A 26513-nucleotide genomic window follows, 5' to 3' on the forward strand; every position below is an offset into this window, starting at 1 on the left:
ACAATTAAAAAAGTGTTTGTGTTTTTATCTGAAGAGTATTTAAACATCTGGTTTCCACTGTATATTTGATGATGTTGGTGTTTGGCTTGATTGTCAGCACAAAGAGGGAGAGTGACGACAGAAGAGCAGGTGAGACACATGTTAGTCAAATGGTTGTTTGCCAAAACTCATCAGAACATGTATCTCGTACCTAGTGTTTCTTTTTAGATACCATTTGTTATTTTTCAAATTCTATATTTATTAAGTTCTGCAGGCTTGTTTGCACAACAAGGCTAAATAATTATATGAACTTTTCTCAATCTAAATATTGTACTTTGGTAGAATTAAAAAATAAGTGTAGTGCAGGTCTATGATGATTTTTAGTGCTGCTATCATCTAGTTCTGATTCTGGTTCTGTCTTGGTTACTGTTGTAGTCCTGTTTTAATTCTGGATCAGTTCTGGGTCTGGTTGAATTGGGGTTTAGTCCCTGTGTCTTGATACAGGCCCGACTTTGTTCTGCCTTGCTGCTTAATTAAAAAACTAGTTTAAGGTGTCCTGCATATGTATATAGAATAGCATCTGGCTGCAGTTTAAAGACTTTTTTTTTGTCTCGGTCTTGGTCTCGATACCCTCTGGTCTTGACTACAAGTCTACTTGGAGATACTTCCACATATTAAAATGATAAAAAAAAAGACCAAAACTAAGCAAAAACTGAACAATTAAAAAAAAATCAAAGCAAAAAATGAAAAAAGCAAACTCACTCTGAACCCAAACTCAAACCAACAACTGAAAACTAATAAAAACCAGAGAACTCTTTGTCTTTGTCTTGCACAGCGTGTCCAGGCTGCACCGTCACAAAGAGCGAACTCTATGTTCTCGCTATGGAGAAGCATCCGGAGACATTTTCCAGGGTTCTTGTGTGAAAACAGCTTTAGTTAAATATCAGGTTATACACTTGGTTTGGAAGAATACATAGAAAACTGATACGAGTCCTCTCTCAGCTGTTTGAATACTAAAGCGAAAAATGTCAACATGAACTAAAAATAGTTTATTTTTCAGTGTCTTTTTGTCCCCTGCGTGCCCGCTCTCACGTGCCTTCGTCGCCTCCATTAAATGTCAGTTTCGTGTTATTATGTATTATTAATAAGCAGAAAACAGAAACTGGGGCATGTCTTAAACAGCTAATAAAAACGGCGACGTTAAAACAAAAGCACACGAACCGTATTCGCCTACTGAAGGGGAGCGTGTGCGCATCCTGATGTGGCACAGCAGTGACACAAATAACATTTTCTAGATTTTGTTGTGACAAAAAAAAGAAAAAATCCCATCTCCCATTGTTTGTAGAGGCTCAAAGGATTAAACAAAGTCAACAGTGATGGAGAGGCACTGATCTTCTGAAGTATTTACATTCGTGTTTTTTGTCTCTCCCGCTTCCCCCTGAAGGCGCTTCTATATTTCTCCACTCGCGGGCTTCGGTCTTTGAGTTTGTCTTTCTCCGGTTGGGTAAATGGCAGCCTCGGCGACAGACAGGTGCTCTCCATCATGCGGCCCCAGAGGGGCTCCGGCACAAGACAAATGGGTCTGGAAGCGTGGCCCCGCCCCCATTCCACCTGGCTCGTGTCACGCGGCGTCGTGGGACTTGTAGCGTTACCGCGAGCCCCGGCGCGTCCCGAGCATCCAGCAACTCATCACTCACCACAAAACAGCGGAGACGCGGAGGCTGAAGTAGACAAGTTTATTAATGATAATAATGAGGATGATGAGGATGATGATAATATTAATAATTAGTCATAATTATAATAACGTTAATGTCATAATAAATAGAACTCTTCATCTGAAGCACGTAAAGAGAAGCATACAGAAAGAGAAAAAACAAAAACACAAAGTTCAGAGTACAGAGCCAGAGGAGGGGGCGGGGACTTCTAGAGACATTTTTTTTTTTTAACCTTTCAATATATCCATTTAATTTTTTAACATTTTTTTAAACTTTATTTAACTGGAACATTTACAAAAGGAGAAAGAGTTAGATTTTAAAAAATCCTTATAAATAAATTTCGTCATTATTAGAACAAAATACAAGATTTCAGGGGAGTCAGGATGTTTTTTTGTTTTTTTTTTCCCCCTGAAAGGACAGCCGGGGGCGGGTAGGACGGGAGAGGGAAGGGAAGGTCATTATGTACAGAACACCAGGAATACAAAAGGGGACCGGTCAACTCACATACTAGAAGGCTGGGGGCAGGGCAGGGGGGGATTGGGATGGTAGTACTGGGGCGGGTGTGCTGGAGGCGGGGACAGGGCAGACTCTCAGAGGGGACATCCTGCTAGTGTCACAGCTCAAGCAGTTGTGCTCAGGAAGATCAGGACCAGTTCGTTATACTAAAGGCATCTGAAGGAAGGAAGGAAGGAAGGAAAGAAGGGAGGGTCACTTCAACCCCACCCCCACACACACACCCACCCCCGCTCCATCCCACTGTTAAGGCGCAGGCTGGAGTTTTGGACACAACAAATGGATGCAGATGTAAACTTGGAAGTTCAGACTTTGCACCGGCGGACAGAGACAAACAGCCACAGTTAAAACGACCCCAAAAAAACAAAAACATGAAACAAAAAGTCCCTAGAAATTTTCATGTATCCTATAATCCAGACTTGACCACTGGAGAAAGAGACATTACAAACATCTAACTACTCAGATTACATCATTTAAAATGTAGTAGATACTTTTCATATTGACACGGATCAAAAGACTTTTTTTGTTGTTTTTTTAACTGTTCGAGCGCAGCTCCCGTGAGGCTTGGTGAGCACGTTTAAAGGAAGCTTTGTTCACAGGAGCTGTTCTCAGTCAGAAAATGTGACAAGATAACTTCATGCAATGAAAGCTACTAGGACAGAATTCTACCCGTAAGCAGGATGAGCTCTATTCTTTACACGTACCAGCAAAAAGTTATAAAGGACAACATTTTCTCTCTCACTCCGTCTGTTTTTTCTTTTCAAGATAATTCAAAAGTTGGCCAAAAGTCATCTGTAAAGCTGTTTACACGCTCGAACACTAAAGAGGAAGCGATGTACCCACGTTGTGTGCACACGTGTAGTGTCGTTGTTTTAATGGGCAGGAATGCAGGTGAAAATCACCTTGAAGCTGCGGCTCTAACGTGGTGTTCAGACCAAACATGAAACAGAGTTTCACTTTGTGTGACTCTCATGAATGCGGTTGCTGGTTTTGGATCGTTTTGCAACCCCTAAATATTCACCCCAGCGACCGATGGGACGCCCGGTTCCAGATTTCCTCTGAAACTTTCTCCAAACTCTTCCTCCCCCCTCGTATCTCTCGGATGCTGAGTCAGGGGAAGCAGCTGATCGGCTTTAACAGCACAGCTTGAAGTGAATTTCTCGCTGAAACCCCGCGGCTGTTTATTTGCCTCTATTCTCGCCTCACCCGGTGCAAATCGGTTTGAATTTGCACCTTTTGCATAGACTGTGTGTATCAAAATTGGTCTGAACACGTCATTAGATTTAGCGATGGTTTAGTGATATTTGCTCATCATAGTCATGTAAGTTGTCCAGTGTGACGTAAAAACTCTGTTTTCATTCTTTGTAAAACTTTTTTTTTGGTTTTGTTTTGTTTTTTTTAGTACAAGGTAGAAAAAAAAGCGGGTCGGGTTAATTTCTAAATGGAGTCATTGCTCGGTTTTCCCAGCGGAGGGGCGCCGACGCCGTTTGCAGCACATGTAGCAGAGCAGCATCATGGAGTCGAGGCGTGTCTCTATTCTAAGTTGCTAAAGTGTTTCTGAAATACATTGCTGGAATACTGAACGGTGACCACATCGTTAGTTATTTGATATATCGCTCTAAAATACTGTGTACTTACATATCTATAAAAGAATACTGGCCCATATAAATCCTCATCAGAATGTCCTGCTGCCTAAACACTGGTGTGAGCGCCGGCCTCAAAAATCCAGCGGACTCTAAAGAGAATTGCACGAAATCCCGAACTACTCTTACTAAAACTACGACGACTACTGTGACTAATATTGTTCAGAGGAAAAACTAGAGAAACGGTTATACTGACTGTGAACCACTGTACTGTAAAAATTCAAGTTAGCAGTTAAGAACTAAAACCGTGGCAGCCTAATATATTACATGCGTCTGTATCGTCGCCCCGTAGAAATGCTTTATATTGACCTCTGACATCAAATGCAATAAAACGAGCAGAGGTGCAGTGTAGTATCGTGTGTGTGTGTGCCAGATGTATCTGCAGAGCTTCATTGTTGGCCAGAAACCGTTAAAATCCCAGCAGGGAGCCACACTGTTGTCCTTGATTACCACGGAAACACACACTATAGTTTACTCTGACCTGAACCCACACACACACCTCTGCTGCCACAAATACTCACCAGAGCACCAAATGTGGATTAATCAGCTGCTGGAAACAGTCCCTAAGTAATGCACTTCAGTTTGAGCAATGCTTACAAAAAGTATAGCGGCCAGCTGCTTCCTCGGTTTTAAAGGGGACTTATTTCAGGTTTATATCATATATGTGAGAGATTGCTGAAGCCTTCGTTTAATTAGGCGAACGTGTGTTATTGTAATCCCTGTGAGCTGAAAGCTTGAAGCGTTGGATCTCCTTACACGGTCGTCTCGAGAATCTCCCCTCGCCTGAAGCTCTGGGAGCCAATCAGAAGAAAAAGAAGGATTTTAAGACTAAAGGCGCCAAAACGGCTTTCCCAGGAGCGGCGTAACGAGCCAGGATACGATCGATACGAGTTTTTTAAATATGCGAATCACACATAATAGTCTTCACTATAAACCAAGAGACACGGTCAAAGTGGAAGTCAGAAAAACAAGAAAAATCAGAAACAAATTTTTTTTTTTTTGTCTTGTGTTGAGATTTGCTGACAAAATTAAAATGCATAATAATACCAGTGTTATCCGTTTAGGTTTTATCAGCTAGGAGTTGACTAGAAGAAGTAGAGAAAAGTGCTGTCTACCCAGAATGTGCCTATCACACATGACATCAAGTGTTCTTGTTGCAGAATGCATAGATATTTCAGTGGACAAAATCCGAACATCTGACCAAAACCTAAAGTTCGTTAAAAAACAAACGACAAACTGTGGCTCTTTATCGCTGCTGATCATGTAGTGACCATTTAGGTTTCCCCCGTTTTCCTTTCAGAGAAGCTCTGCTTTCCACAAAGTTGCCATCGAAGTAAAACTCCAGCCTGCTCCTGCGTTGCTTCTGCCCTACCGCGGGGCTGTAACCCGTAAGTAGGCCAGAGGAACCGCGTGACAAACCTACAGGTATGAAGACGCTAAGCCTGCGTGTGATCGCTGCATGGGAGAACGAATGACCGACTTTACCCCAATTAGACTTCACGACAGTTAGTTGGCATGATATAGATACTCTGTAATATATGAGAAGCTGTCTACGGATGAACAGAGGTCGCGTGGGTAGGAGCCCTGATTTAGAACAAGTACTTTTTTTAACCTGAAATAAGATGAAGTTAATCAAGAAGTGTGAGGTGAGATTTACTGTACAGGATAATAACAGTACACACTGTAGTTTTGTACAGGAAGTCAGGAGCTTAACCTAGTCTTACCCTCTTGTAACCACTCACACAAAACCACTACCAAGTAGTGTACCCTGAACTCTCAAACAAAGTTGTGCTTCACCCGAACCCGCTCGCCTCTGATAAAGTTTCTCCTCAGGGCCAGCAGGTTGTTTCCAATACGCAATAAAACCGCCCGCCCACCAGGGTCAGCGCCAGAACAGCGGCTCATAAACCGAGGCAGCTGCCGCAGGAAGCCGCGAGCCGAGCTTCGTCAGCGAGGCTCGTTACGTTAGCGGGAGAGCGAGCTCTACCTCGGCGGCGATGAGCGAATGAAATCTGGGTCACGTCAATACACATCCGGGCTCCGCCGTCATCACCGAGTCCCGCTGTCTCCTGATCAAAGAGCACTGAGACTGTGTGTTCAAATCATGCTTTGGTTCAAGTAAGAAAAGAAAAATCAATATTCATAAACTTTTTATCCCACTAAACTTTGCGCTAATTAGCAAGTGCTGGAGCTCCGGCGCGGGGCCGGAGTTAGCGCGCAGATGTGGTTCTTTTTGTGAAGTGTCTGAAAGTGGGATGTGGTGTTTTTGCTCAGAGTGGGGCACAAAAAAAGAGGGGAAAAAAGCAGTTTGGGGATTGTGTGTGTGATCCTGCCTGTGTTGTTAACCTGTGTGTGTTTGTGCACAGTATACATTTGCTTGTGTGGTAAACGTGGGATTCGGGGGGCGATGTCGGGGGAGATCAGTTCACACTATCACCGTCACACTTTCAATCATATAACACATGATCACATGTTACAGTAAATATCAGGGACATATTTAGTGGGAGGGGTCTGATATCTATGTTGGGGGCCAGAGGCTTTCCTGCCCACCCCCTCTATTCCCTGACATCACCACAGCCCATATAATAGATATGTATATATATTTATATACAGAAAAAGAATACATACTTATTGGACACCCTAGACATTAAAGTACATTCAAAAACTGAACCAACATTCTTGATTTAACACGTTTACAGTGATTTTTCCTGATATAAAGAATTAAGGTTTCGCTTCCACCAAATTAAAACTTTTTTTTTCCTGTTTAAAACTTTCAGTGCTGCAAAAAAATACAAAAAACACACAAATAAATATTCTCAGAATACACGGACAAAGAAAAGTTGACATATTTCAGCCCTAGTTCCTCGATTACCGTTGGATGGGCACTACTGTATTTCTATATGTTTTATCTAGCGACATAAGTCTATATGCCTCAGGCTTGTGTTTTGGTTATGCACCTGCTGATGTAGTACGATGGGATTATTCGATTATAATTCAATTTGTTACATGGACGTCGATGAGTTATTCTCGTCAGGTGGAAACGTGCATCCTTGGTAGTCGTACGCACCTTATCGTCGCGTTGGTCTGACAGTTTGTCCGTCGGTGCGGAGTGACGCAAAGGCTTGGGCTCGGAGTCTGGCAGGTGAGTAAAGTCGGCGACTTCTGCGCCGTGTTCTCTAACTAGTCCTCAGTCAGTGACCTCTGCTGGGGCGTGGAGAGGGGCAGACGGGGAGGCTCGGCTTTACACCGTCTCACCGTCCCGCCGTGGCTCACCCCCCCACTCCCCAACGCTGTAAACCAGTGATGCTGCCCATTGGGGAGGGCGGGGATGCCCAATGGTGCTGCCGGGAGGAAGTGACATCACAACAGTATCCACGGGGGACGCTGCTAACGCTAGGCGCTGCAGGCCAGTGACACCGCAACAAGGAGGAAAGAGCGTCATCACCGGCCCGAGAAGGAAGGAAGGAAGGAAGGAGTTTTGGGGAGGTTGGAAGGAAGAAGGCGGAGCAGTGAGACCAGGAGGTTGACCTTTGACTCCACCCACAGGAAGTACAGCATAGAAAGTGCTTCTGCCTGGATGCCGAGCTCTCCCTGCCACCTTTTCTGTTTTGTTTTGTAACTTTTTTTTTTTCAAACACGACCTCGGCGACAGAGCAGTGTGCCACAGAGAGAGGAGGGGGGGCGGGGCTCCTCCCTCCTCCTTCCTGCATACCACAGAATCAGCATCAAGGGCCAACTGTTCATCTCCCTTACCAAAAAACATAAAAACAGATTTGTACATATATACTGCTTTATACACACTTTTTTTTTTTACCATTGTAAATCACAAAAGTATAGAAAAATAAAATGTTTTATAATAACGGGACACTTTTCATTCTCTCTCTGTCTTTTTCTACCCGGCAAAAAGGTGGTCCCTGGTGGAAACTGGCTCACTCCGTCTGTCAAGTTTGTGGCTGGTTTGACACCACTGCCGCGGCGCCACTTTGTACGCCTCCCGTCTTTCCTCGCCAGCCTCAGTAGAGGGACTCCTCCTTGTCTTCTTCTTCTTTTGTTATTTTCTTAAAGCTAGTTCTCCTCTCTTCGTTGTTTTCATCTGTGATGTCCATCAATACTGAGTACAGCTCTTCATTTTGTATTTACTAGAAACAGGGGAGAGAAGCGGGAAGACTGGTGAATATGCAGAAAGTTATGTTTCTGATAGACATGCATAATGAGAGGTGCTGTGAAGAGTCAGTGTGCAGCAGCTCGGTGCAACTTTGTGCCTCTCTGAGTAAGTTTTTTGGGGGCGAGGATCGTGTCGCCGACAGCATAGTTCTCTGAGAGAAACCAACACTGGTAAACATATGGAACAACGTATGGAGTAAACAACCCGCGCTCGCTTTAAAGCCCCCTCCGCCCCATCTGTGCAATGTACACTAAAAAAGTTCAGAAGTTGAGGTTAAGACACGGCGTGGAAACCAGCAACAGGAGCCACAGCGTCTACAACTCAACTGCGAAAAAGTTTGGGAGCTCGGCGTCATTCGCGTTTCATCGCGCTCTTGTAATGCGGCATAAAAGAAGCGGGAGTAGAGGTCTCACGCATGCCAAAACCAAAGCTACTGCTCTCCCCAGGATACAGATCAGAGCGAGCTGTAATCGTGCGAGTGGAGATCGGCAGTTTGGCAGCACAAAGTGAAAAGTCTCAGCGTATAATGGGGCCGGATGGCAGCTGGGGAGAGAGGGGTGGAGGGGTGTGGGCGAGGCGAGTGTCCCGGGACCCTCGTCGTGACAGACGCTTCCTAATTCACAGTGATCTTCGGCAGCTCTGTTGAGCTTCTGATGAAAAAATAAATAAATGAAAGAAGATGAGGCTTTAATTTCAGAATGGCTTTGTAGTGCATCACCCCGCCCAGTCCCCCCACCACCTCCTAACCAGCAGAGACAAACAGTCAAACAAGTGGCGTGCTCAATCAGCCTCCACCCTGCACCCCCGCCCCAATCTGGCTCTTCCCAGAGAGGAACTGGCCCAAGCTTTTCCTCTCCTCTATCTATTCTATACCTCGGATTTACTGAGCGCTCGCTGGGGACCCACCATACAAAAATATCCACATGCGGTCTTACGGCTCAGCAGGGAGGGAGCACAATAGCGCTGCAGCTACATATAGGCCTCGCTGTCAGGCAGCCTGGAACTGGAAGGACTGCAGACACAAATATATTAATCACCCACGGATGTGAAGGATTCAGGGGAGGGGATGGTTCAGGCGTGAGAGCCTGTGCTGCTCTCACTCATAGTTTGTGAAGTCTGCTTAACAGTGTGCATGTTAGCTTTGAGCCCTGCGGACAGTTTGGGGTTTATTTCCTCAAGTTTTAATCTGTTTGTGCTGCCACCGTGCAGTGAAGGAGAGCGGACGCTAGTTTGGATGTTGCTGGAACGTCATTAAGACAAAGGCAGAGTAGGTGAAGATCCTTAAACACTGTCACCACTACAGAAAATAATCTTTGAGCTCTGAAACCCGCCCTTCCAAATCCGAGGTGTGTAATCACAGCTCAGAGGGGTTTGAAGCTTATTTGTGCTGCTCATCTCTAACAGAAGTGAGGCTCTTATCCAAGTCCTCAACACCTTCAGCTGCACGCAACCGCCTCCACAGCGTCATCAGGTAGCTAACCGACAGCGTCCATCCGTCGCGTTTTCCCCTCACAGTTTCTCCCTAACAGCATTTATGGTAGTGAAGGTCCTCAAAAACACCAAAGACTCCTGAAAATAATCTTTCGTCTGAGGTTAGAGGAGACCTGCTGAAACCAGCTGTGTGGTGTAGCTTCTGAAGCTAATTTTGGCTGCCCGTCATAGGCAAACAAGTTGATGCAACAAGTCCGCAACCGACCTGATTGGCTCCCACGCAACCTTTTTCATCAGTTACCTCAGCGGTCCCCATCCTTTAAGGTGTGGCGGATAAATACAACAATATAATAATAAACGTGACTTCACTGTGTAATTATGTAACTTTATTAGCAGCGTCCTCCTAAAATGCACCAACAACATTGAGCGTAGCATCCTCCTGTCTGCCCCTTAATGATCTGATCGTTATGGTAACGCCTAAATATTCCTTTCAAAATAAGACACACAACTACAACACGGGAAACGACGAGTTGACACTAAAAACTCTAAAAACCATAAACTTCACACCCCGGTACCAAACGACTCACGGATCGTTACTGGTCCATGCCCCAGGGATTGGGGACCGCTGAGTCACCTGACCAAAACAACCAATCACAACAGCTGATTCAGTCTAGCGCCAACCTTTCAGTTTGTGGTGTTCATGGCCTTTAATTTTTGAGTTTATTAGTTATTATAGTTCCAGTGTGACACTACAGCTTCAATGTATTCATTTATTTTCCACAATTTATTATTAACCTTGTGCTCTAAGTTACCCATTTCCTGTTTGGATCATTTAAGCGTGATCAGATCAGTCTGTCAACCAACACAACTTATGACAGGAATACACGACAGTGGACGAGCAGTTACCTCAACTTAAATTATTAATAGTCTCCCCGCTGTTTGATTTTGTGCCACAAAGGAGCAACTTAAAAAAAACCTGAAAGAGCTACACGTAGCAATAAGTTGGGCTTATTCGACGCTTAAATCTCAATGAAGCGAAGAAGAAGAAAAGATCTGTACTGACTATTTTTGTTAACTGACTTTGGTTGGTAGGAAATTTAGACTGTGGTGAGAAAGTCTTAGATTGACAACAGCAACAACAACATCCATGTGTGAAGGCAGACATGATGATCATATAACTGCTTTATTCTGACACTCAGAAAACAATCAGAGGTTACTTATATATATGTCACATATTGACAACAAAAGAATTCATGAATAAAGAAAAGGCTCATAATAGCATACTTTTAGCTATGAAATTAACCCAAAAGAATTACTTTACACCTTTCAGACAATATATTTTCATTATAAAGAGAACATAGAATTCAAGAACAAGTTCAGCTGAATTGAAAATACACAGATGACCCCACTTCATATAGGAATACATATAAAACAGTTACTCAGAGAATTGTGATATAGTGTATGGGTGTGTGTGTGTATGTATATACAAGTACAGTAACTTTTTTGCTTGGTTTTCTTTTGTACAAATATTTTAGGTGGATTAATAAATTCACCTGCCAGCTTATCAGGGCTTAGTGAATACCTATAAATATAAACGATGGATGAAGAGTATTTTCAGCTGATATGTAAACATATATACTACTATTAATAAGTACCAACACATATTTGGATCAATTAGAGGTCTAGTTGCATATTAAGCTGGTTGTGGAATACAACTAAAGCAAACAAACCCAAAAATATTAAAGTGTTTGTATAATAAATTCACATTTAAGTTACCTTTGACTTACATAAGCATAATAAAAACGGCTCAGACCTCTACAATACTGACTGCCAGTTATTAATGTTATATCTTACCATTTAAGCCTTGATAAGCTGACACTGAAACGGTTAAACAATGCTTATTTTAACTTTTTCTGTAAACTGTTGACAAACCCGTGCAGACTGATAGGAGCAATTCCAGATGACAGTACTCAAAGTTGTCCCCGGAATAACATGACGGAGAGGAAAAGTGGATGTGCATCCCCAAATAAATCTCCATGTTCCCTTATTTGGACTGCACGTGCTCATGCTAATGTAGGCAAACCCTACATGTATTAAATTTTTACAAATCATCAAATGTGTACGTGACGAAAATCACTGAAACAAAGTTCAACTTACAGCGTAAATCTTGATTTTAGATGAATCCGTATCCAGTTTTATATAGAATGTGATCATTAATTCGTTTTAATTTAAATCACGGGTCTCAAACTCGAGCCCACGATACTTATCAAGGCCGTATGTTAACATGAAGAAATATAATGTAATTTGATCCTTGAAGTTACTTTTTTGTTGGGAGGATTTGTTTGTTGTTGAGTGCAATGTTAAAAAAAGATTTAATATGAAGGCAACATTGGCATATCTGAATTTTTATTTTATTTTTAAAAATGAAGTGATAGCAGAAGTGCTGCCACGTGTGTGGCCAGAGAGGACCAAGGTGTTTATTTGGTAGTTCAACGAACGGCTTCAGTTATTTAGGAATGAGGGAAAACTGTGTTCATGTTTGCAGTTTTGTCTTGTTATAAAGTATCTGAAATTAAAAGCAAACAAACAAAACGCTGCATTATTGTAAATAGTTTTGGGTGTGTTCTTGTTTCTTTTTGTACTACTTGGTCCTCCAATGAGATCCAGTATCAGCAGTGGCCCACAGCTCATTCCAGGTTGAGACCCCTGCATTAAAACAACAGAATCTGTCGTTTGTTTGTAAACTCTGATCATTTATAGTAGTTTTGTAGCATAAAAGTAGTTCTTCCTCCCCACAGTTGATAAATTCTTCTGTTGTTTATGACAGCGTAGTTTGTGGTAGAGCTGTGATTGGCTAATAATCTATGGTTTGGACAAATTTGAGGTAATTTCTACCTTTTGACATTGATAACAGTGATCAAGCTTCACTTTCAACCAGTTTTCATGTACGATCACTGTCTGTCAAAGCATTAGCACGTGCACCCGCTCCGCTCAGGAAACTGGACGTCCAAACATCCTTCATGAGGTAAAATAAATGCTGGAGCGTGATCAGATCGTCATTTTTTCATTGCCACTGAATCTTTTATGAGGTCAGAGCGTCTGTGTCGTCATGTTATTACAGGGACCGTAAGAGTGAAGTCATGCAAAGCTGTTAGCTTACTGCAAACTACAGTGTTTTAGCGAACTGCCTTCACTCCCCCATCTCTCTCCTCCCTCACACAATCTAATGCATATGTATGTATATATATATATATATATATATCACATAGGCACACACATTCAGCTCTAAAAAAGAAACAAATCGATTTCATTCCAGTCTAATAGTGGTCACTAACTGAACGCCCACACGTGTACTCTGCTGCAGAGTTTATGTGAGAAACTCCTACAAATGTACAATCAGTTCTCCCGTTTTTTAAAATGGTAAAAATAATATTCAAAGTTTGTTCTATAAAAAACCCCAAACGGTGCGGAGCGTACGTACTAGCATACAAAAGGAAGAATAATGTTTGTTTACCTACGTAAAGACTTTTCTTTTACTTATGAGATAATGGGTGTTTTTTTCTTTTTTGATATACAACATTACTCTATATCATTTTAACATCTCGACTAAACATAACTAGCTGTATATGATACTTTTTTTATAAATATATTACATCTCAGAAAGAAAAAAAGGAAAACAAATAAAGTGCAACAAACAGATATTTTTTTTAAGACCACAACACTTTGAGTGTGAGTACATAGAAATTAAATATTATTGGCAAAAGCTTTCAGTTGCATTTCCGTAGCTGCGCTTAAATCTCGACAGCTAACAGCGGCTACACAGAGTTTCTTTTAAATCCACCTCACGCAGCACAAAGTTGTAATAGAAGCCAATGCAATGACCGCATGTCGACGAAGAGGCGAGTAAGTCTGCACTCTACACACATTTACATTGTGTCTTCTAACTCCTGGGTGCTTTCATATATAATATCTTCCTGGACTTGTGTGTGTATACAGTATATGTCTTAATATATATATAATACAGTAGTTTTAGTAAAGAACAACAGTACAGTCTTTATTTTATCATCATGGGGTCTCTGCTTAAAGAAAAAACTGAAAAATTAGCTCTTCCGAAACCTGCTGGTTGTGTTAGAAAGGAAACTGTCCTGCCGGCTGAGAAGTGAGTAGCACTGTATCCTAGTTTGTGAGTTTCAGTTAGCTCATCCTGAGGTAAAACATTTTGTGCAATGCTTAAAAAAGAGAGCGGTGACTTGTAGAAGAACAGCCCTCTGCCAGGGTTAACCCACCTCAGTGCTGTGTCATTCCCGTGTGACGGATGTGTGGGGTTAGCGTAAACCTTGTGTACAGATCACCCCCTGTGTTGTATTAGTGAGAATATGCAACCGTGTCTTCTGCAAACTCACTTCACATGCGACTATTCTGCGTTTAACAATGGCGTTTTGGGGAAACGTACACTGCAGACACACAGGAACCGCTGCACAATGTTATGCAAATTTTTGATTAACCGATTTACCCATTTAGTCAGTGAAGTGTGAAGAAGAAATTGTTCGCGGGGCTTATCGTGACTTCCCAGAGCCGAAAGCGATGGCTTCAAATTGTCTAGTTTGCTCAACCAAAAAAGCCAAAACAAAAGATGCTCAGTTTACAATAAGACGCAGCAGCTGGGAGCATTACTTTGTCTGTCAGTAGACTAATCAATTATTTGACTAATCCTGCACATCAGACATGTAAGAAATTCCACTGCAGGTTTTTGGTTCATATTTAAAAATGAATCTCTACATCGTGTTTCCAGCGCACGTACGATATCGTTATGGATTCCCTGCACTCATGTTTCAAGTGTAATTAATTTACCCAAGATGAGCTTTACTGACACTATAATTTTTTCTTTAAGACTGAGGCCAAATATTTCAATTCATTTTCTTTCCGTGAAGCATGAACATTTATTCGTTTAACTTTCTGTGCGGCTCGCACAAACGTGTTGCAGAGTGCCCTCTGGTGGACAAACCTGGTCACAGCGTGTTGCTTTTCAGCTTTTAAATGTTTTGTTTTTTAATGCAAATTCTAGATTCCCATATTCCAGTGCCTGGTCCCTTTATCCTTTCGAGCAGGTGTTCCCAAACTTTGGAATTCTGAGGATCGCACAGTTTCACTTCTTTTTGCTGGTTTGTCGTTTTTTTTAATGACTTGTGTTAAAACCAGTGCAGGGTAGGGTTTGGTCTGCTTCGATGGCTACAGCGACACAAACTGTGCGCCTCAGAAATGTGTTGATGCGACGCTACAAAGACGAAAACTAAGTACATTCATGAGCTGAGCTCCAACAACTTTGCAGATAAAGTTCTGTTTACGTGTCATCAGAAGAACTTTTCAGCCAATTCAGAACTTTTGTATAATGTCTCCTGGAGAGGCGGTGTAAAGCAGAAGAACTAATTTTAAATCGCCTGGGAGAAAAAAAATCACTGGAACAGGATCTAATAAAAGACAACTATCCCTTAAAGTAATTTAAGGCGGCTTAAAGCACATGTTTCATGGTCCTATCAAATTTCTAAAAATACCAGTGAGCATGAGATAAGATGCGAACACAGGCCGCCGGTGGGAAATGCAAATGCTCATCCCCCATATTTACATTCAGCTGTACTTATATGAATCGCTGCACATCAACACAGCCGGTGTCACATTTCCCCCAAAACACAGCAGCTAATGCAGAACAGTTGCATATAAATGCACGGTGCTTTGCAAGAGACCGGGCTGGCATATGAGCATTGTGAGTTCAAGACAGAAATCTGACCTTCATGACCCTTTACTCTGCATGCTGTCATACCACATAATACAGCTTGTAAGGCTCCACTGCAAGTGCACAACAGTAGGACACTCCAATGTTTGAGGAAAAAAAAGAAAGCAATCAGAGCAGTGCTGTCTTTGAACTAAGAATTACCAAGGCATGCTCGTCAGCATTAAGCGTGCTGCACTTCTGCGTGCTGGATGAGTCAAAGATTCGATGATAAAAGCTGGGAGAGGAATTAAATGGGATGGATCAGTGTTCACCATCAACCTGATTTCTCTTTGTTGTGTGCACACACACACACACAGGATAGAAATGCCCCAGTATATTCTTAGTCAGATGACAGCAGCTGCATATACACACCTCTGAGCATGCACCATGCGTGCTGCAGTAGGCTCACATTGGTTATGGTGACACAGCACCCATATACAGCAGTCAAGATAATGCACATGTGCATAAAACTTTCCAAAAGAAAACCAAAAGCACAAAATGAATACGAAACAAGAGCAGACCAATGATGACATCAAAAAGGTTGTTGTAGAAATATCTGCTTGCGAGTGTCAGGGGAGGGGCTCAGCATGTGGACCTGGAAGCTTTTAGTTAGATTTAACTCTCCGCCAAGGACTGGGTGTTCGCTCGTTTTGTGTTTGTATTTTATTTTTTTAAAGAGAGGATTTTTTTTTTCGTTTGTTTGTTGTGGGTAATGTCTCTGTCTTTTCTCGCTTTTTTCTTTCTTTTAGTAGGGAGTGAAGCGACTGTACCCTCCTCTGTATAGGCTAGCCTGCAACATCAAAGATGAAAAAGTACCAATCAGTATTCAGGTGACAGCTAGAGTCGGTTTCTCTTTCTCCACAAATTTCCTTCCTTTTAACTTATTGAGTTTTCATATACGTATAATCTCGACACAGATTGAGAGTTTGAGACACTGAAGCCAATAACGGGTTTTGTTGAATAAATTCCCCGATTGCATACAATCCGAGTGTGTGTTAGGAACGGGAGGTAAAGTGGATTGTTGGATTCGGAGCTTAACTGGTGCAATTCATACGGAGGAAATTGTTTATATGCATGTAGATAGAGCACTTTCTTGAACGGCGAATACATTTTGATTTCATTACGCTTAGAAATAAATTGAAAAACAGAGATTTGTCCTTTTACGGCCGTAACAATATCAGAGATTGGACTAAAGCAGAATAAGTTCTGAGAGGTTTAATCACGGCTCCTTTTCAAGTCTGGCAGAGGTGCCTGCACCTTTCTGGAGGGCCAAACCACCACAGGATATTAGCCCTTAGATTTAGCACCATGCTCAAGATATCTAGGGCAGACACACATAGAGCATGCAAGTGGGCCTATGCATGCACACCTGCACATGCACGCACACACACGCAGTCCTTCTCATCTTTCGGTGGCTCTGCTGCAATTAGGAATTCAGGCAAACTCCAAAGGCTACCGAATGTCTTCAAAGGCTAATTTTGCCTAATTTCGCGGAGCCCTCTTGCTTGTACAAAACTTTCATCCGTACGAGATGCTTCTGTAAGCTGGAAACGAGTAAAGAGAATTTCCAACCTCAACCTCAGAGGAACTAATTATTGTATAGCTTTTAAATGCAAAAATGACTCCTCGCTGCTGGAGAACCATTAATCAAATATGATTAAAGAATTAGGAACCAAACTGGTCTTTTCTCTTTAGCTTAGGAGTTTATTAGATGTTGGCCTCAGCACAGCCTGCATCCCAGTAGCCTCGCCATTTGTTCAGCGCCCCGTGAACCCACGAGCACACACACACACACACAAACAAGCCTGCGTTAGCTCCCTGAGCTCCCAACACACACCACATTAGATATTTTTTAGGGTCCAGATCCTGACTTCTACATTCGCTGAGAGGACGATTAAAGTGTCAGAGGAAAGGAAGGAAATTTGGAGGGAAGAGAAGAAAGAATAAAAAACATTCAAGCACATTTTTTTTAATTAAGTAAATGAAGAGGAAAAAGAAATGTCTTAATTAATGAAAGCTTTTAGCTAGCAGCTGCACCGGGGAACTGTACGCTTCTTTTTTAAAGTTGTTGAAAAATCGCATGCATGCTGTAATGATGAATTTGAGTCATTTCTCAAGCTGAGAACACGCCACCGATCAAGCTTGTGGGCAGGAGAGGAGGGTGAGACAACTCCCTCCCTCAGTCTCGCTCTCTCTTTTATGTCCCACGGCACACTGCTGCATGCGTTTGATGGGCCTTAATCTCTAGGTTTGGTCTGCGAGCCCGGCCCAACTCCCTCCTCCTCATCATCCTCCTCGCCGTCGTAAAACAAAACCAAAGAGGAACTCTCAGTTTCGGAAAAAATCCTCGTTTGTTTATCGTCACTTTTCATCTTTGATGTTACAGTAGCTGCAAAAGCTAGCTAAAAACAGACATTAACAGTTCGACCTCATCTTTTCGGGTTCGGTTTGACTGAATGGGGGGGGGGGGGGAACAAAAAGAAGATGATCTGTCGCACTCGGGAGCAAGTTGAGCGATGTGGGATGAAAACAAAGCTTGGAAATGTATCTGTTATGTAACATGTAAAGCTCGTGTTGGGAGAGGGAGAAAAGACTGCAGTGATCACTCATTCTCACTTCAGGAGGAACTTGTGTCAGATCAATAGTGCAGGAGGTGAGCTTGCATGGCATTGCAGAAGTTTATTGCACTTAATATCTGAGCCAATTTCCACATGCCAGGGCTTCACAGTACTACTCAGTACTGCCCACTAGGGTGTGCCAGATAGCATGACAAAAACCCGAATCGATTAATGAACAACCCGTAAATAAAAACCAGTGACGAGTGAAGTCTCTGGTCTTTATTTTGGAGTGTGTATGTGTGCTGTAGCCTGTGTCATGGAGGGTGCAGACAGGAACAGGCGGTGCTCTCAGAGACTTACCATGGTCCCCACACTGTATGTGGCTGCAGGGCCAATCGTGTGGTGATAAGGGTCTGCTGTTGCATAGACTCTGCCATAGCTGCACAACAGGGGACAGAGAACGCGGTCATTGATCTATCATTGACGAGGAGAGAAGAACATTTATGCATGCTTGTTTAATGCTCAACCCCTCAAGTAAACCCTTTCAAGTCTCTAACGCAATCAATTATTTCCCTCCCCGGCCTCCTGGGCTTCCTGCTTTATACAAGGTGGTTCAAAAAGGGGAGTTCAAAGGTTGGTGAATTATACTTGTCTTTTCATTGTCATCTTGATTAGCTGGATAGAATAGGTAATGAGCGGAGGGAGGCAGAAAAAGAAGGATGCAGAGCAGAGTTGGCGCTGGAGGGCTCGCTCTCTCACCCTGCTCTTGTTTACCGAGGCTGCACACTGGGCTCACGCCCCTGTCTTTTCATTGTTGCTGGTTTGGAACTAATCCTTCCAATTTCCTTCTGAGACAGGACAAGATGTGTGCGCTTTATTTATTTATTTATTCGACTTCACATATTCCTCTATTTACTTTCTTTTTTTTTTTTTAGCTCTTGCTTGCAAATGAGGGTCTGCAAGGAGCAGATAAGGCACACCCAGCCAAGGACTGAGGGCACCAAATCAACCAGGAATTAAAAAAAAAAAAGGAGTGGAGAGAGGAGGAAATTCTCCTAAAGGAGACAACAAGACGTACGACGTTCGTACGAGATGCGTTGAGTTATATAAGATCTAAATATGGCGCGGCCCATTCAAGTCCGTCGGCACCCAAGGTCAGCGAGCAGGACGTGAAATCGGAAAGGCTGTCTCGGCTCCTTGGGGAGGAGGCCCGTGCCGTGAGATGGTCGGGGGAAGTCTCCGTGGTCCTCTTATCTTCAGTGAGCACTGAACCCCACAGGCCCTCTAAGGCTAATACATCTCCAAAATGACTCTCACCAGAGTGGCGCCGCTGACGAACAGCAGGTCAAACCACCCCGCGCAATGTCACAGAGCCGACTGGAAGCTAGCAGGGTCTCTACGATGTGCCTGGCTCCTGTGAAGGCCTCTTTGATTCATCAGCCTCGCCTGTACCAACTCTCTTTAGTTACTTAAAGGGCTTTGGTAATGCAGCCTGTGAGCGGTGTGGGCTTTTCGGATAATAAATGTTTCATATTTTGCAGGGTTTCACACGCCTTCCTCAATCCCGGCGACCTCTTTTTTTATGATTGGCTGACGGCTCCACGGTAAAGTCTGATAAGGTGCGGCTGAGACAACACCAGCAAACCCTTATTGATCCAGTGGGCATGACCGCTTATTCAAAAGGAAACAAACAGACAAAGCAAAACAAACAACTTGGGGCGAATTATATTAAATCTCAGAGAAAAGTAAAGGCAAGAGAAACACGAATTAAATCACTCGGAGAGGGAAAAAAAGCCGCCGTCCAATTTCTGCTCTCGCAGAGCGCGGCTGCTCATAATTCGAACCGCGGCGAGGCCTGATAAATCTTACATTATCGATATGATCTTCAGGCTCTCAGGCAGGGTGTACGTTATCACAAGTGACATGCTCAATCCTTCCCAGATTAGATTCCCAAACCGGCCCACATCCCGGCTGACAACGGCTTTCGGGGCCGAAATGAATCAGCGACGCCTCCTCAAACAGAGCACACCTGAACCAGAGTGACATCACTCAGAAGTGATAGAGTTCCCGCTGGTCCATCTCTGCCTCTCTCCGTCTCCCCACCTCCCCTCCGCAGACCCGAGGCCATTAATAAATACCGCAGTGATATACCCACTCTCCCCTCACAAGCGGAGAGTCACGACATATATCACTGCTTTTCTCATCGAGTCCAACAAGGTTAGTCTTTTTTTCTCCGTGCGCGTGTGTGCTCTTTAGCTCCGAGCTAAAAAGAATATAGCGGTTTGCCTAATAGATAAGATAACTCGAGAGGAAGAAACCCAAAATAACCCTCCACAGAATATTGTAAAATGCTGCCGGAGCAGCCCCCATTCATCACACGCGCTCTCCTACTATCACGTCTCCTGTAGATATGATCATTTTTGGTGGGAAAACACTAATTATTTAAAGCTGAAGCCCACCCTTTGCTACTCCGACACAGCGATGGCTGCATTTATGAGATTTATGAGGACATATTTAGAGGCGCACTCCTTTTTCCTTCTCCCAGTAATTTCCCCTGTTTCACAGCCTGTGGGATCAACTTGTTGCTTTAAATCAAAAGTTCTCGGGAGCCGAGTCGGACACATCGGAAACATGTCCGTGTTTTTACTTTCAATTCAGCATTTTCTCAACAGCTGCTCGTGGAGAAAAAAAGTAGCCTGTGCCTGCTCTGCAATGCATTTCTGTTTCTTTAAGCACTTGAGAAGTGAACGCTAACGATGGCTGAAGTCAGCCTTGTCTTATGGAATTATGGGAAACACTCAAAACAGCCTCAATATTCCCAGTTACAGCCAATAGACTATGTGCACGTTAGCATATGCTATTTCCGGTGTGCTATTCGCGCCTGGTTTACGGTCCAAAACAAGTTAAGCGGCGATTTACATTTCTATAGATGTCTTGGGCATTTACCCAATATATCTGTAAATGCTGTTCATAGAGTTGTCGATATTTTTTCCCTGCACCTCAGAGCAAAAGAAAAAATGGATTCAAATGTTATATTTCGCGGGTGTTATGTTCTAAAATAGGTGAAATCAAGTAGGCAGCAAAGACGGTGCAAAACGTTTCGTGGACATACAGTACTGCACTTCAGAGTCACACTGCCAGCGATCGATGCAGCGATTCTGTACTGTACAGGAGAGATGTCACGGAGGAGATCGTCTGCAGCGATCAGGACGCAGGATGTGACGTAAAAAAAAAACGTGCAAACTTGCACTAAAAAATCTGCGAAACAGCGAGGTGAAAGGTGAACCGCTGTAATTTTGAAGGTAAGTCACAACATACCCTTTGTAAATATTAATGTATAGAAACCCTTACAAAAAATGAATGATTGCTGGTGTGGCTTTTTTTCACGGTTTGTTAACATGCTGTGTAGGTGTGTACTTGATGAGCTGATATCAACATAACGGGGGAAACATCTGGTTTGACTATTCTTCACCTGTTTAAATCATCAGACCAGTGCTTCTGAATGTGGACGATGTGTCTTCTGCTGCAGTTCTCCAAACAACTGATCGATCTAAACTCTTTAAACGTCAAAATTGATCATTAGATTTTTTATGACACAACAGTGGTGAGTGTTCCCACCTTCTGCTCTTTGTAACTTAACGCCATCTTTCCGTTTTCTGGACATGATTTTGGAGGATATCTTGACCGCAAAGTAAAGCTACCGGAAACGTACAACCCTACATCCGGTCTCAAACCAGGAAGTTAGCATTTTCTCGTGCACAGGGTCTATTAATTAATAACTTTACGGAGATTTTTGTCTTTAAAACCCCTCAAATTACATACAAGAGAATCAGTCTCATACAATCTGAGACCCTCACCTGTCACTGTAAGCAGCGGTGGTGGTGGTGGGTTGGGCAAATCTGTATGCTGCATAGCCACCCTGTAAAAGAACAAAAAAATACCACCATATTTAATCAGTGATTACCTGTGCAGACAAAGGTTAGCTCTCAAAGACGCAAGAAAACAACCACTTGCGCACACACAGCCTCAAATTGCCTTAATGGTTAAATGTCACCACGCAGTAGTTTGCTCATCTGCTCACACTCCCCGACTGCAGCCTCCCCGTGAGACACCAGAGGGTGCTGTTTGATATATGGTGTGTTAGGCAGGTGGTGGCAACAAGAGAATGAATGATGTTCTGAGAGGCAGCGCGTTTAGGGGGAGCAAGTCATTGTCGCACCGGAGGCTCATCCGAAGCGCAGCAACGGAGGCAACGTGAGCCAAATCCCCACATTCGGCCCATTTTTAGATTGAGGGCGCGCCGCTGCTCCGTAATTGAAGATCTCCCCCTTTTTTCCCCTTATACATGACCCCCCCGGCTCACAAAAGAAGGCAGAAGACGGTCGGACCATTGGGGAGTCAGGACCGCTGTATTCATTTGCCAGAATGGGGAAGGAATTAAAGACCTCATTGTGGAGTGCTGCTATTACTCTCCTTGAAAAATGAAGCTGTTCTCCCACTGTTTTTCTATTAGTGCCAGTGGAGTGTGTGCCCATCTGTGTCCATACGGTGGATAGGTGGCTTTTAATAATGCATGTTTTCATTTATTTTTAAACTCAAGGGGAGGGGGGTGTCCGATGCAGAGCGACATCGAAGTAACGGTGAGTCGGCCGAGGTCGCGGGTGCAAGCGAAATCGGGGCCACGGCGATCGAATTCCGCTCCTTGATGTTTACCAAGGGGACAGGAAGTCACAGCAATTGAAGCGGATGACTTCCTGTGGGACAGTCATGCCTTGGGAATGTGTTGATTACAGCAACAGCCTGAACAAACACGGAACAATAAATCACTCTCCCACATTGTCAAATCCTGCACGCGGCCGCGCAGCACATTTTTTATTTTGTCATGGGGAATATGTGGGTGTGCCGTGTGTGTCTATGCATGCATATGCATTAGCGCATGCCACGTATGTGCATTTATATGTGCATGCATTCGTTCCCCCCCCCCCTTCTGCTAATGTATTAGCAGAAGCCTTGACAGAACAGCTGGCTGCTTTTGACAGCACGCCAGTGTCCACTGAATGATTGTATAGGACACTGAGGGCTGTGGGACGGCTCCCTCTTGGTCACTCGAGACCTTCACATACTCTCAGCCAGTCTGAAGCAATGCAGTGGCCATTGCCAAAACTAATGGCAGTAAAGCACCAGGGGCCGGCCTGACGCTTTGAGTGATGGACCGACCTGGCCAGGCCTCGGTCAGGGGACATAGCTGTGTAGGACTTAGCTGGAGGTGGCTAAATGAGCGTGAGAGACAAACAACATCGCTCAGAGCACAGCCCGGGTCTCTTCCAGAGTGGTGGGTGTCCCTACAACAAAAGCCGGTGAAATACGGCCCTATCGTGCGGGCCGGTGTGTAAGTCATGGATCACTTGGGTTTAGCATTTCATTCCCAGACACCGGTCTTTGTCAGGGTGAAAGTGAGAAGGAACTGTCATTGCTGCTGCTGCACAGACAGTCATCTCACTGCGGTGGAAAAAAAAAAAACCCAAAAGGGACAAATTACATTCCTCGCAAACGTTTGGACTCGTGTCAAAGTGGGGCAGCGTGGTAATTTCAGCATTATCTCCACAGAGTCCACGCTCTTCTCTGTCAAGGGCGAGGTGCAGCAGGGCCAGCCCCCGATGTGACCCTGCCTGCACGGACAGCTCCAGAGGGACAGTTAATCCCTTTATCTGCGGCTTCTCTTATCTCCCACTTGCTGATGGCTGGGAGGAACCGGCTCCACTCAGGTCTGCGCAGACCCCCTGGGGCAAGCAGGGGATATCCCAGCCAAACCCTCGGAGTGAATGCAAAAACACCAGAGAGGTAACAAGAAGAAAGAAAGCTGGCGGGGGGGGGGGGAGACTTAAAAACCTCCAGACAAATCTAAAGGAATAAATGACCAAACTTGACATGGGACACTGAGTCAGGGTCTGCCTCTTTGCCAAAGTCTGAGATCATAGGAAGAAAAGAGGGAGAGGAGGGAGGAGCTGAGGGGGTTTTAAATTTTGTTGTTGAGTTTCTTGGCACAGTAGACGGAGGCCTAATCGACGCCGGCTTGGCAGCGAGGCTGGGGGCTGAGGAGATCACGTTTTTGTCTCCAGGGCTGGGCTTCTTGTCTGTTTTACTTCTGTTTCATCTAGAAGAAAAGTCAACTGTACTTACATAGATCTCTGCACCGTAGAAGCCATCTTGGTACACCACCCTGTGAACGTGCGAAACAGGAAAGCACAGTTAGTTGACTTGGACTGCATCCGACCCCACCGACTCTCAGCCTTTGCCAATTTTCCTATTTTGACCATTTGCAGGTCTGTGGGGTCAGCTCTTAGCAGCTTTAGCTCGCTGTACCACAAATAATGAATGACACAAACTGAAAGGTGTAACGGTTTCACATCCCTGTCCAATTTTCTGCTCTGGTAAAATTGTTTGTCTTTCCAGTTGCTGCAGTTGCTATCAGGAGGGCTGGCGGTGGAGAGGGAGGACAAAAGAAGGCAGTGAAGGAGCTGCGTCACATGACTAGGCTATATAAATCAACCGGCTGCCATCAGCAGCAAAGGGGTCCCCGAGTGGGAAGGAGGCGAATGGGGATGTGGGATTTCCAGTCTCAGCTGCGAGTCCCACCGCACTAAGACAGATCCAGATCTAATCACAGATAGACAGCTATGGCGGGGCAGCGGCCAGCCTCCGTCAGACCTCTCCCACGGCCACACAGACCAGCGCTGATAAGAGACGAGTGCGAGGCAGGCTTGCATAAAGCCAGGAGATCAGCACGGGCCCCGGTCACAGTCCAGTGAGATCTGACTGGTAATACACTATCGCAGCTCTCACCTTGACTTTGTCAGTTACTCCTTTGTCAACACACGCTGTACAAATGTAAGGACGGGCAGGGTTCGGTTATGTATATCCGCAGATACCAAAGTTCTCTTCAGACATGTGCGCAGATAAAAAAATATGTAAAATTACAGCAGCAATGCTGCCTGGCTATGTTAGACAAGCGGGTTTCCTGCAGGAGGGCACGGTCTTGAGACGCAACAGAAAGATTTCTTTTAAATTATGAGTAGAAAAGCAAAGTTTGGGCATAAATTCAGTCGGAGCAGTCTTGGGTACAGTTTCATTCATACTGCAGCGTGAAATCTAACCAAACGACAGCTATCTATATAAAAAGTGTTCGTTGTGTTCAGACTACACAGTATCAGCCCAGTTACGGCCTGACACTGATGATGTCGTGTGCTACTTTGCATCAGGAGGAACAGTCCACAACACGCATTTTGTCTTGATGTCTGAAAGAGTGTATAAAAGCTAAAACTCTCAGCTATGAAAAGACAAAACTTATCGTACCAGACAAAAATATCATGCGACCCGAACCGGGCCTCGGAGGGTCAGTACTCACGCTCCGTAAGCTGGGATTGGTGGTGGAGGTGGAGCTGTGCGGAATGTGTTGTACACAGCCCGTCCCCGTCCCCGCAAGTGGGCACCCCTATAGGCCACCGTAGCGCCTGTGGCAGGGTAGGGAAATCCTGTTACTATAGAACAAAAACACACACGAGAAGAAGAGAAAATGACTTTCAGAGAACATCCTCGACTTGGCATTGCTTACCTTATGACAGAATACATTAGAGAGAGACGTGTGGCACTGCTTTCCCTATGACAGAATGCATTATAGGGAAGACAAGGAAACAATAGATTTAATCTTTTCTAGGTGCGCCTCATCGAGCACTCTCCCCTTTCCCAGCTCGCTGCTTTGTGCCGTACTCAGCAAGGATCCACATTTGCTGTACGCATCCTTTCCCGATGCCTGGTGAGGGGCAGCCTTGAAGCTGGGCAGGTAATGGATGCAATACCACTAGTTTCGCACCACGGCTTTTGCATAGTTTAGACACAATGGGCTAGCAACAAAGAGCAGCGGGAGGGTGGACGGGGTAGAGGTAGAGGGCGTTTCTCGGTGTCGGGCGGAGACGAACAGGCGGTAAAGGTTGTTGAACAACTTGACTAGACGTTCTGAACTTCCCCGAGGGGAAATGGAGCAGATGGGCAGGACAGCCAAGTCCCAAACCTCAGCATGACCCCCATCTCCAAACCCATCTGGGACCATCTTTAGCCAATCGCACAGCCACATGCTCTGTCCTCTGCTGATGGCTACCACTGAACGTGAAAAGGGTCAGTTGGGGTGAAAGGCTTCGGGGTGATGAGTAAGGGTTGGTGTGACGGTGCGACAAAATAGCCACGGTCGCAGATTAGAGGACAGCCGATGTGATCGTCAGCTCTCCACTTAACCTTCAATCGGTCCACTGGCTGTCTGATTACAGGCTGTGGAGGTGCATACAAACACACTGATCTCTAGACATGATTAAGCTGGCCTCTACTTTTCCAGCAATTGTAATTCCCTCACTGCTCCCTTCCCTCTGGTCTTCGCCCTCTCTCCCTCCCCCAACGTCTGGTCCATCACAGCACAGTCAGCCCCGTTATTCTTTATCCCCAGAAACGCCCCTTCGTCACCCTCTCCTCACCTTACTCTTCGCCTTATTCATTTCCGCGACACGCTTTGGATGAATTCATCACGGACCGCTTCACTTTCCCCAATCACAGATCACTCTGTGATGTGGAGCTCGAGTCTGATTTGGTTTGGTGGGGTGACGCGGTGCCTCGGCTGGGGTAAATAATGCGGGTTAATAACACGCATCCGGCCTGTTTCAGAAGACCCGCCAGTCCCTCGCAATCTCCGAC

The 26513-nt window shown here is 44.4% G+C and overlaps 2 protein-coding genes across 20 annotated transcripts in view; both read right to left on the reverse strand.

Annotated features, from left to right (window-relative positions):
- Positions 1–26513, reverse strand: part of LOC113020221 (C-reactive protein-like) — a 438825-nt gene that overhangs the window by 280816 nt on the left and 131496 nt on the right. The window lies entirely within an intron of this gene.
- Positions 1702–26513, reverse strand: part of LOC113020226 (RNA binding protein fox-1 homolog 3) — a 426914-nt gene continuing 402102 nt past the window's right edge. For 11 of the 19 annotated variants that reach the window (XM_026164001.2, XM_080300732.1, XM_080300734.1 and 8 more), the window contains 5 exons: positions 25180–25312; positions 23955–23994; positions 21632–21693; positions 18135–18213; positions 10611–16006 (listed from right to left, as the gene is read on the reverse strand). In XM_026164001.2, the coding sequence (XP_026019786.1) occupies positions 15962–16006; positions 18135–18213; positions 21632–21693; positions 23955–23994; positions 25180–25312 (359 nt within the window). In that variant the 3' untranslated portion in view covers positions 10611–15961. Of the gene's footprint in view, positions 7990–10610; positions 16007–18134; positions 18214–21627; positions 21694–23954; positions 23995–25179; positions 25313–26513 lie in introns of those variants that run through there. The other 8 variants (XM_080300736.1, XM_080300727.1, XM_080300729.1 and 5 more) reach the window with 2 other exon arrangements.

Source organism: Astatotilapia calliptera, chromosome 4 (assembly GCF_964374335.1).
Source record: "Astatotilapia calliptera chromosome 4, fAstCal68.1, whole genome shotgun sequence".
NCBI lineage: Eukaryota > Metazoa > Chordata > Actinopteri > Cichliformes > Cichlidae > Astatotilapia > Astatotilapia calliptera.